Source organism: Misgurnus anguillicaudatus, chromosome 16 (genome assembly GCF_027580225.2).
Source record: "Misgurnus anguillicaudatus chromosome 16, ASM2758022v2, whole genome shotgun sequence".
Lineage (NCBI taxonomy): Eukaryota > Metazoa > Chordata > Actinopteri > Cypriniformes > Cobitidae > Misgurnus > Misgurnus anguillicaudatus.
Genome location: NC_073352.2, coordinates 16,231,480 through 16,244,314, shown reverse-complemented (window position 1 = coordinate 16,244,314; position 12,835 = coordinate 16,231,480). Strand labels below are relative to the sequence as shown.

The 12,835-nt window shown below is 37.4% G+C and overlaps 1 protein-coding gene across 10 annotated transcripts in view; it reads right to left on the bottom strand.

The window, feature by feature from the left end:
- tenm2a (teneurin transmembrane protein 2a) overlaps nucleotides 1-12,835 on the bottom strand; it is a 361,970-nt gene that overhangs the window by 18,218 nt on the left and 330,917 nt on the right. For all 10 annotated transcript variants that reach the window (XM_055177252.2, XM_055177251.2, XM_055177253.2 and 7 more), the window contains 5 exons: nucleotides 6,352-6,498; nucleotides 5,340-5,550; nucleotides 4,515-4,634; nucleotides 3,942-4,203; nucleotides 1,134-1,401 (listed from right to left, as the gene is read on the bottom strand). In XM_055177252.2, the coding sequence (XP_055033227.2) occupies nucleotides 1,134-1,401; nucleotides 3,942-4,203; nucleotides 4,515-4,634; nucleotides 5,340-5,550; nucleotides 6,352-6,498 (1,008 nt within the window). The remainder of the gene's footprint in view (nucleotides 1-1,133; nucleotides 1,402-3,941; nucleotides 4,204-4,514; nucleotides 4,635-5,339; nucleotides 5,551-6,351; nucleotides 6,499-12,835) is intronic.

Here is a 12,835-nt window from a genome sequence, read left to right as displayed (position 1 = left end):
CAAATTTAGAGAAACAATAAAAATTCAGCATTTCAAGACACACGCACACACACAGTAATGCAACTCTAAGCTGTAAGTAGGCCTGCACAGAAAATCTACTTCTTAATGCCAGAAAATCTACTCATTCCCTATCCCCGCCTGTTCATTATTGGCAAATCATTTGACTAATGTAATTATGCTTTTTGCTAGTTACACTTAAATCCATTCTGCAGACTTCCCCAGAAAAAGGTGCAGAAAATTTATATATAAAAAAAAACCTGGAAGTGAACATTTCTTTCTGGCTTTATGCACTGCTTGGCAGAACTACGATATACTGTGTAAGGGTCCGTGCAAGCCTTTACCAATCACAGCATCTTGGGTGCATTCACACACTACAAAGCACCTCTGTGAAGTGTGAATACGATCTGTTCAGACACCCCGCGGCTGGACGTGATTCCAGCTTTCACTTCTCAAACAGAACTGTGAGATCTGAAACGATGCCACGGAGTCATCGCAACTCATGAAAGGTTCAAGAAAGCGACGAAAAGAACTTCATGAATCAATTACCATAAATGCATAAAGAGATATTTTTCATAAGGCAGGTGAGCATGTATGACCGTGTACAGTAGATGACAGATCAGCAAAAGGAATTGTGGGTAGAGGAATTCCAAGAATTAAAGACAGAGTGCCGTATTCAGCATTTTTTCTCAGCTAAGATGAACTTCATTAGGTATCTGTAGTTGTTCTCAGAGCCTGTGGGGGTCTTTGAAAGAGACTGTGAGGCAGAATGCTTCATACTGTAAATGCAGACAGCATCCCAGAGTCCTACATTCACACATATGAGTGCTGATCCCCTGTGATGTGCAAACTCTCACTGTGTTCTCTCAGCAGAGCAGCATTAAACACGAGGACCCATTAACCATCCCCGTTTAACTGCTGTGCTTGCATCACAGCTACAGTATGTAGGAAAGGAATAGTTCTGGTCCTGGATACCAAATTTTGCGCAGTGTACAACTCACACATACTGATAAAAATGTATACTTTGTAATGCACTGTAAGTCGTTTTGGATTTATGCGTCTGTCAATTGCATAAACGTAAATGTTGCTGGAGTTCCAACAGTGCTAAAATCCATGATTTTGTAAAAGCAGCTTACCCACTGCATCTGACAGGCCGTAGACCCGCTGACCGTATGCATCGGTCTTGTCCCAGATGAAGGTGTAGGCAAGGTTGGGTGATGCATGAAACCACTTCTGGAAGAGGTGGCCTTCCACGGCAACCATGAGGTGGACTTTGACCAGGCTGAGAGGCACCACGGCCTGGGTCATTGTGATCTTGAGCAAGGAGCGGTAACCTGCTGTCCGTGAGCTGAGGTGACAGAGTTTTAGACTGGTGCCTGGAATCTCAATCTGCTCATGAAGAACCTGGTGGACATAGAATGACTTAAGTTTATTACTTGAAACTGATTTAATTAATCAGGTAATCATCACGTTGTGTGGATCAAATGTCCCCACAAAGATAGGAATACCAGTACATTTTTGACCTTGTGGGGACATTTTAAGGTCCATGAGAAAACAAGCTTATAAATCAAACAGAATAATGTTTCTTGAAAATGTGAAATAGAAGAAAGTTTTCTGTGACGGTTGGGGTTTGGGTTAGGGGAAGGGAATACGTCTATAGAAGGTCCCCACAAAACATGGAAATCAGAATGTGTGTGTGTGTGTGCGCGCGATTCTGTCTGCGAAATCCAGGCTGGCATATGGAACATCAAAGTAGTCTTAGACATTGCGACAGCAAAACCAGTCATAAGTCGCATGGGTACAGTATATTTGAAGAGTTTGGTTTCAAAATATAAACGGCATAAAAAAAGTTACTGCCAAAATCAGTATTGTATCAGGTTAGTATTAAAAAGTAACTTCTTAATTTTACACAAAATCCAATATCCGCCGTGTTAATCTGTCACCTTTTCTCCCTTTTTTCCCAAAACGTGATAAACGCCACTACTCCTCTCTGCAGAACGCAATAAATCCACTCAACAATTCACAGCGCACCATTCCATACATTGTAAACAACAATGGCGGTGCGCTGAATAAACACAGAATTCTAGTTTTCCTCATCTACTTTGTACTTCGTGATCAACAAACAAACAAAAACAACATAATACTTTTGTTGGCATTGGTAAACCTGTGGTGGCTTTCTGTGCTGGGGAAAAAACGTAAACCATCAAAATCTAATAATTTATGCGAGAGGCACTCGGGAGACGGAAAAATGCCGGCTGTTGCTTGTTCTCCCGACAGCATCAAGCTTCTGTCATGCCCACACATATTTACCACAGGGGATTGTTTGAAAAACTTTCCAATATTTTACTCAAAGCCCACGAAAATCAAGCAGGACCAGAACATTTAACAGCTGATCGCTGTGAAAAAAGTTCGGCGACGACGTCCCAAGGATAACAGCAGCAATGACAGTGTTCTTAATATGACAAAGTAAGTGTTTTGATTAATGCCATTAATGTTTATTTTTTTAATCAGTGTGTTCCAACTAAATGATTATAACATGGCAAAGATGAATGCACATGTATATTTTGATTCAATAGATTTATAGCATTAAAAAAAAACTTGCATTTTGTGGAAAAATGAAACAGTTTTATAATAAATCTTTGAAAATCAAATTATGGATTTGAATTTTTTATGTTTTTATAACCTAATGATGCTATGTGAAAGTTTGTAAAATAGTGGTTTTCATCTAGTCAAAATAGATTTATTGCGTTTTGGAACCAATCTCTTCATTTGTAGCAATAGCCAACAATACATTGTATGGTTCAGTTTTTATTCCAAAATTGTGGGTATTTTTATGCCAAAAATCAATAGGATATTAAGTAAAGATCATGTTCCAAGAAGCTATTTTGTTCATTTCCTACCATAAATATATCCAAAATGTACTTATCATTAGTAATATGTGTTGTTCAGGACTTTATTTTGGACACATTAAACTGCAATTTTCTTAATATTTTTGTTTATTGCACCCTTGGATTCCAGATTTTCAAATAGTTGTATCCCGGCCAAATATTGTCCTATCCTAATAAACCATGCATCAATTGAAAGGATATTTAGAAGAATATTAGATTATATCAGTTTTCATATGATGTATACATCTCAATTTTAAAAAACGTACCCTTATGACTGGTTTTGTGGTCCACTGTCACATTTATTTCATTTTTTATTTTATAGTACTTCCATTATTTATTTTTGACCTGGCCTTACTCAGCTATAATGATATCAAGCTTATATTTTCACTGATGAGTATTTTCTACATTATACAGGATATTGTATGATACATTTGAGATTGTACGTTCAGATTGTTTAATGCCATTTTAACCCATAATTTCTTTAAAAATTAATTTCGTGAAAAATTCATCAGATACAACAACTCAAAAACTAAAAGCTAAACACAGCAGGTACAATTTGTGTCCTTTTAACTTTTTTTTGCCTTTTTCAGGAATGCTAAGGCGTACAAGTGTAGCGATATGCAGTTTTGCTACAGCATGTTTTTTTAGAAGGTGAATGATTTTCTCAGATCAACAAAAGAAGAAAAAAAGAAATCAGTAAAGGTTGAATAGAGACTTATAAAAACGTACAAAGATGAGAAAAATTAGAAACTAACAATATGATAATTAAAGTGAAGATGGTAGATGACGGTTGACCTGTGATTGCTATCAGGTTAATGACCTGTCAAACAATTTACTAAAGAAAAAGAAAATGAGAAATTATTAAGAAAAAATGGTGAAGGAACAAGAGCAACATTTGTGATGCGGAAGTGAGCAGAAATAAAGAGCGAATGCAATGAATAAGTGAAACGTAATAAAATTCTAATTAAAGAATCCCATCGCTGCAAAAATGCATCAAGGTGGTCATTACAGTAATGAAGCTCTTTGTGCGTAACAACTGAGGATCTCATCTTTCACCTGAGTCTCTGGAATGATGGATCTCTCTCCTGGTCTGGAACTGAAGAAAGAGGAGAGGGGTGAGGCCACCACAACAGGATCAGGCCTCACAAAGCCGCTAAGGTCACAGCTCGGGATCGTGTTTTCCTCCGTCTTCAGCATCAAAGTGTCCATGGCATAAAAGATGTTCCACGGAAGCCACACCGTGCGCTCTTGACTCAGAAACGGCGCCCGCTCGAAGCGTAAGGTGAGAGAGGCTCCACCGTTGGCAATGAGGTCAAACCTAATGAAAACAGAGCGAGACAAACAGAGTGGAAAAAATTTCGCAGTTATTGATAGCGCTATTACATCCTGAATGCTTTTACCATTAACAATTCCATTTGGCTGGGAGGAATAATTCATTGTTTTGATAGATTGCAGTTTTTTAATGGAAAGATGGAGTTTATGCGACTCTAAATGAATCTAATAAAGATTTGTTTGGTTAGTATGCAGCTTCCAGAATCACTGGAAGCTCATGTAAACAACAACGTCCCAAAAACAAGCTTGGCAGCACAAATAAAGTATTCGGCGTAGAAGTAACGTGAAGATACTTACGTCCCATCCTGGCGTGTGAGGGTGTAGCCATACTGGGGGTACTTGACAAATGACACATTAACCCCCACAAGTGGGGTCCCATCTGTAGTCACCACCTGACCTCTGATCAGTGATGCCAGACTGGTGGAAACAAAGAAACAAGACATCAGGTGCTTAATAAACAAAAAATCCAAAACAACAACAGCAAATTTGATGTTCAAAGACCCCAAAAACTGTTACTGATCAACACATCTGTCAGGTTTTCAAAACAGATGTACAGTAAAAAGAGACAACAATTACTACTGTTTAAAAATAGCTCAGGTTTGGGAAAGAACACAAATCTGGCAGTGTTATTTTTGGCACTCGATGTCCTTTCAGCAGATCCCATGTCTGTACTCAAAAGGGTATTTGAGAAATGACAATAACTGACTTTGACTTTGAATGAACCCGGGTGATATTTCAACAGCTGCATCTTACGCACTACGCACCTGCAGTCCAGTTAAAGCGTGTGCAAACTGTGCCATATGGATTTAAATTAATACTGTTATTTATTTCAACGCAAACACATCTTTTAGTGCAAACTGCAGATGAACCTTAATCTAAAATGTGCTTGTCTGGCTCAATTGTGCATATACAGTAAGCTGGCAGTAAACAGAATTTCATTTCTAAGGTAGGTCAGTGTACATTTTCTAATGCTCATGCCAGAAGTAATGACGGTCAACCAGCCAAACTTTCAATCATGCAGTCTAGCGCACATTTCTAAAGAGCCAATTCAGGATTTCAGAAGTGGTGGATCGATGATGAATAGTCCTGGTAAACAATGTCAGATTGTGTTTTGTGCACTACCTTGCGTTAAAAGGGTTGTCGGCCGGTATTATGTGCGTGCTGTCCCGGCCCACTAACATTTTGACACGGTCATAGAAGGAACGAACTTTCTGCTCGGGGTGCTGGCCCTGCTGAATGACTTGTAAGGGGTCTCTGGACCCTCTACAAAGTGGACTGTTCTGGCAGGGGCTTTGGATACAACAGTCTGGATCCATACAGTCAGTCAAACCATCTAGAAGACAGGAAGTAGAAATATGATGAGTAATGTCGTATTACGATAGCACACAATCAATCAGAGCTGACTAAGCCAGCAAAAGATTTCTCGCTTATCTCTTCCTCTGATGAAATGGCTTTTGCATCAAAGTGTTCCTGTACATTTTGAACACAATGACGGTGGATCTGAATTTCAGCTTCGTTAATTTACCGTAGGGTTCAAAATGTGCTTTCTTCTTTTTCTCACCTTTAGGCTTTGAATATAATCGCTTATAAAATCACCAGTCCAACTGTACAGTAGTTATGTTCTGAGAATTGCTATAATATTCGATTCAAATGTATTGAATTATGCAAACCAAATAATCATAGACAGACGTACATACAGTAGATTTCATGTCACGTCTGGTTAGATGACAGGTTTATCTACAAAACCTCAAACAACCATCAGTGTGTGAAATGTAAACGTTTCAATGAAGTATGGAGAATAGTAAAGCTGTTCTGCGATATCTGTTTGATGCTAAAATAATTTTTCAGATCCCAGCTAACGTGTAGAGACAATGTTCGATAGATGACTTGACTGTCTTGCAAAGTGGCATTATCAAACACTGATTTTTTTGTGTCTGACAGACCAACCTCTGGTTCAGCTAATGGGTTGGAAATAGATGTGTGGCTAAGTAATAAAAGACTGGGTGGTTCAGTTAATAAGTCTTTATTGTTTGGATTTCACTAATGCCACAGAAAAGAGCAATTACTTGGGAATGTGGCTGTTCCTTTATCTTGGCCACAAAGTTCTTACAGAGTAAACAATAGAAAATCTTACCGCCTTCATTGTCTTTATTGTCGGCACATGAAGTCTCCATGGCAACGTTGCAGCCGGTACCCCGCCAACCAGTTTTGCACTCACAGTGCCAGCTGTTCTGACCCAACAGACATTGGCCGTTCCCGTTACAGCGGTTAGGACAGCCATCTGCAAAAAATAATTTATGTGAATGAAAAAAAGCGAAAGTTTGATAAGAACTAAAATAATATCCAGATTTTTAAGCCTTGGTTACAAATAATCCAGTATTTAAATTTATAAAGGAAGTAAATTCAAATACTTTATTTAGATTTTTCATTATTTGATTAATAATTCAGGTCATAAAAATATGTTGACATTGTTCGCACCTATTTGAACTTTCCAGAATCAGGGGGCACTTTGGTGTCCCATAAGCATAAGTGCCATAACTTTCTTTTTTTTTAATTTTACATGAAAAGTTTCTAGTTTTAAAAGGCACATATTATGCAAAATCCACTTTTACAAGGTGTTTGGACATAAATGTGTTAGCAGTGTGTGAACTCAACAACCCTACAAAGAAAAAAAATCCACCCTCTCCTTTTTCTAATCCCCATTAAACCAAAGCAGTCTCATTAGCAGTTGTTTTGATTCTCTTGTTAATGTGATGTCACACTGATAAAACCCCGCCTACAGCCACTGACTGACTGTTTAATTTTAGCCAAAAGCTTTTCTAACTGTTAGTACGTTGTATCGCTAATGCGACTGAATATATTATTCTCTCATACAGTATTTACAGAAATCGGATCTATTTTAACCAAAAGCGCTCTCCTTGTTAGTAAAGGTACATTCACATTATAAGCGACCAGCAGTAGCAGAGCGATGCAATCATTTCAATGGAAGCTCGGCGGCATCCGGCGACACGAGCGACAGTGACCGTTGACGGCTGGATGGGCGTGTTGAGAACTTTATGCAAATTATGAGCGACATTCAGAAGTGACTACCAATGAGAACGAAGCAGGGGAGTTCACGTCATCCGTCTTGTCAGTACTGGAGTGGATGTTACTCATTTGTTTTTGACAACCAGATATAGAAACGCCTCTTTTGAAAGAGACGAGCGACACACAGCGACAAAGTCGCTTTTAATGTGAATGTACCTTAAGGGAGTGAGGGCAGTAGCTAATTAAAGGTACAGACATGAAAACAGCGCTTTTTGGCTCCCACCCAAATAGGGGCATCTTGGACATGCTATAATAAATGATCTGTGAGGTATTTGGAACTGAAACTTCACAGACACATTCTAGGCACACCTGACACTTATATTACATCTCGTAAAAATTTGCATAATGTGCCCTTTAAACACATTAAGTTTTATATGATGAGTGACAGCTTAATTTAGGCCAAATTTGCAACCCTGTACCCAGCTGTGCAGTAGTTTTACTTATTTACTAATTCTCTAAATGTTGCCTATTTATTTTGGTTTATTTTATGTTTATCGAAAGTAACAAAACACACAAACTAGAAATTTTAACTTGCATTTAGGCATGTCACGAATTTTGGTAATAAACTGTCACTAGCCAATTGAAAGACGGCAAATATTTGTCCCCATCCTATATGGAAAGTGCCCAATTCTATGCTACACAAACAGTTCTGAGACAAAACATATTCACATGAAGACTGCATAAATAAATAAAAACAAACTGTTGCATTGTCAAAAACCCCAACAATGACATGAATATGAAATGCAAATGTTATTACTTAATATTAAAATGTGTTTAAATTTAAGCCATTACTATGTACTGTAGGCATGCATCAGTGCACAGACTGGATCTGCCTCCAATGCGCTCAATGCAAAAATATCAAAAGCATCACTATTCACACCTCAAATCAGTTCAAACTCCGGGAGCAATTAAATTACCATACAGTATTCTCCAATGACAGCTGCTGTTGGTATAGGAAATGAATTTATCCGAACTCATCCATTCAGGAGGGGATATTTGTTAAGAGCAGATCTACTCTCAGACTGTTCATTTACAGTAGCTGATTTGATTTGTCTGGATAAAGAGGACTGCTCTCTCATGTAAGAATGAAGTTAGAAGAGACCGGGATGTACAGATCAGATTAGGACGCCTTCGCGGGTCAGTGTGTGTGTGTGAGAGACAAAACCAGAGACCTTAAAGTAAAATCACAGTGTGGGAAAGAAGCTAGTAAGAGGTATACTTTAAAAGGCATTTTTTTAAAAGAGAAACAGAAGTGCATTGATAAATGCATCAGGTTTTTGGCATCAAGTGTTTGCGGGGGTGTTTAATGCATGCAGTTGGGGGATAAACAGGCTTCCTGAAAGACAGAAGTGAAATACAACCTTGTCACGTCGGTTTCGAGCTCAAAGCAAGATTGATGTGATATTTTAAAGGAAGTTTCAGGTAGTGACAGAAAGTGAGCCTGTCAAACAGATGCAAAGAGAAATAAAAAGGCCAATTTCAAAACAATTTAGGGTCATAAGCTTCATTTACATAGTCGGTATGGAATCGGAAGCAGTCACTGTATGCGGCTCCCAGCGGGGGACCGATAACAGCGGCAGTGATTTGACTTCCTGCTGAGTTAATGGCTCCACCTTGAAGTCAATTTCCGTTCTGTTTGAAATCATCACTGATGGCTTGTGGGTCGGCACTCGTGACCGTGGAAGTGACCCGGGAGCTTCATGTTCATCTCACGCTGAAGAACTGACGCGCCATTTTCAAAACTTTTCCTTTGCAAATGCAAATACGTGATCAGATCTACTTAAATTTCTGGTTTTCAAACTGGATTAAATTCAATATTAGTGAATTAGAAAAATATCACGCTGTCATCAGAAACTATCGCTGTTGCCTCAGAGCTCAGTCTCCAACATAGTTAACACTTTTGTTAGCGTGTCATGGCCTCGATTTATGGTAACCATAGAAACGCAGCCTTTCAGAAGAAACCACAGGGCTGTAGTGTTATTGGCAGCTGACCCAGCGCAGGTGACACATCAAATGATTTGTGATAAGTGAAAATGGGACGGAGTGTGAAAACCTCACAAGCACTGGGACGCGGTGAGCTATTGTGTCTCAAATCAAATGTTGCTTTAATTAATGTAATTTTCAAATGTCTGAGGTCCTTCAGATGCCACATTAACAACCTGCTATGCATCGATTGCTACGCAATATTGAGCTGAGAGAAAAGTCGCTTAGCAATGATTGCCTTTTAAATAAAGCTGCCATTTTAAGCAGCCAAATACTTTTGAAACACCACGAGAGCAAAATCTATGTTGATCATTGATCTTCCTCATTGGGCAGCAGCCCCTCTCACGCCAAAGGCCAGTCGATTTTCAGCGCACTAACTAGAATAAAGTGGTATTTCACAAACTATTAAGGAACCTGGCTAAAGTAATGCCGGTTGACTCTATTGTAATCTACTTAAAAAGGAGCTGAAATTGCCTTGAGTTATGGGTCAGCGCACACGGTAAAAGAGAGAGACGCCAAAGGTGAGATGGGGAAAGGAGCGCACCGCATAGCAACAGTAAGCCACTGATGGATAGAGAGATGGATAGAAAGAGACAGATGGATTGGTAGAAAGAAAAATATAAAGAATAAACCAGAAACGAAAGAAAGAAAGAAAAAGCCAATGATTGATGTCTTAAAGGTGAGGTATTAAGAGAGGCAGAATGTGTAAAAGAAAAAGCCAATCCTCCACCTAACTCTCCTGTCCGCTGGCCTGCAGCCCTCTCGCCTGTAAAGGTCATAAAATAAAGGTTAGATTCATAAATCCTGCAAACATGCCTTAGGAAAAGCCAGATCAAATCCCACAGGGAGTGAACACCTATAATACACCCTCTGTCTGGGCTATCCCCAGCTTTATTGCTCCATATGCCACTACAAAGTCATATAACATCTCATCTTATCATCCTAACTTTAGCATAGGCATGCGAGAGCAGAGAATCTTAATTTAAATAAAATCTGGACATCTGACCAAACAAAGAGATTATTTTAAGCCATTAAATCTTCTTTCATACTATTCGTATATTAATAGTGGTGCATAATTCCATTAATAGTATGCATTTATTTCATGCATTTAAAGCTGGGTTGCATTTGTCTTGCATGCTTTATTACCCAGGGTTGGCGTGGTTTTCACTCAAGAGCCAATCATGCATTTGATCAAGAGCAATCCACATCTACCCAGGATACACTAGCATACAAAGTCAATGCATTGAGCAAACGTTAATCTTAAGTCATTTGGACAAATAAAAATGTGCACTTAAAGGTGCAATGTGTAAAACTTAGGAGGACAGAAATGCAATATAATATACTTAACTTTGTTTTTAGTCGTGTGTAAAGACTTTACACAATAAACAAGTGTTTTTATTGCCTGCCATTTTAATTGACATACACCGCTGGTCCCCTTACATAGTGGTATAAAGCCATAGATATGTATAAAGGCTAGATGTGTTACGGCGGAGTCTCTTACGTCATCACCTGGCGGCCATCTTACCACAGGCAGCTCGCTCACTCGTAGCATTGAGTTTAATGGTGCAGGTACTTTTAAATGACCATAACTTGCTCAATTTTATACCAAATTTCAAACGGTTTAGTTTCTTATAAACTTTATTAATGTGGCTATAATTCTGGATGCTTAAAATTTTTTTTTTAGTATAATTATGCAGTGTCATAGGTACATCATTGATGTTTATAACAAACCAAACCGTTTGAAAATCGGTAAAAAATGAAGCAAGTTATGGTAATCTAAAAAAATACCTGCACCACTAAACATAATGCTACGAGTGAGCGAACTGCCCGCGGCAAGATGGCCGCCAAATGCGGACATTCCACTCAATTGGCCAGCAGCGCGGGCGAGACATCTAGCCTTTATACATATCTATGGTCGCCGCCATGTTTCTACAGTAGCCCTAAATGGACAAACTGTACTATAGAGTGCATTTTGTCACTATGTTGTCTCAGACGATTACGTGTTTGTCCTGTGGTGGCTACCGTAACTTTACTATACATTTCAAAAAAGACGGGTGACCTTTGGAGAGCCGTTGGTTGCAATTCACCGCTAGATGTCTCTAAAACTACCTGACTACACATATAAGTAGAATACGTTTTGTTAGTGTTTATCAGAATGGCACTGCAGTTAAACTCGCCATTATCCCTGCAAACACAAGCCCCTTATTAGTATTCATCCTATGAGCTGTAACTCACACCGGTGCTGAGACAAAGTCATTATCATGTCTCCTTTGGTCCAGCGCCCTGCGTGCCAAAATATGCGCAGTAAAAATGCAGCCTGTTCCTCCTGACCCCTCCACTCTGCACCAACGGCTCATGAAATTTCACATTTATCTCAGGATCGACTCCCTCTTGATCCTCTTTACTCACAGTAATGACCTTCGCTCCTCAGGTAGAGCAGAGCTAGAAGCATTATGCCAATTCACACTGTGTACAAAGTGGATTTTGAAAAAATCTGTATTATTTATTCTGTGGGTAAAAATGCTATGGTAGAAATCATACAACATACACATTCAAATTTGTTAATTAAAGGAACCGTATGTAAGAAATTTATATCAATGAATCATAAAATGGCCCTGATATATCACTAGACATTAAGAAATCATTTACATTTCAAATACTTATATCACTGACAACAGTGGTTCGGCCAGGATATTTTCATTTAAAAAGTGGAGTTGCAGCCCTCAACTGATGTTTATGTTGCCATTTTGTATTGGCCACCAGTTGTGTGATTGCAGTACCAGTTTTAGCCACAAGTTTTGCGATTGCAGTACCAGTTTTGACCACAACCCTACATACTGTTCCTTTAAGCTCCCCTTTGCTGATGTTGGATTGTTTTGGATGGTTTTTTTAGTGCTGGGCAAAGAATAATGGCGATTAATCGCATACAAAATAAAAGTGAATTATTTTTTGCATAATATATGAGTGTGTGCTGTGTGTAATTATTATGTATAAATACACACAGATTCATGTATTTATTTAAGAAACATTTACATGTGTATGTATATATATATATATATATATATATATATATATATATTATATATATATATATATATATATATATATATATATATATATATATATATATATATATATATATATATATATATATATATATATATATATATATATATATATATATATATATATTGTATATGACATATAAATACTATATATATATATATATATATATATATATATATATATATATATATATATATATATATATATATATATATATATATATATATATATATATATTGTATATGACATATAAATACTATATATATATATATATATATATATATATATATATATATATATATATATATATATATATTTTATATATTGTATATGACATATATATATATATATATATATAAACACACAGAGTCATGTATATATTTAAGAAATATTTGTTATATTTATATATACAATATTTATATTTCTATATAATATAAATTATATAAATGTATATACCGTATATAAATGCAAACATTTCTTAA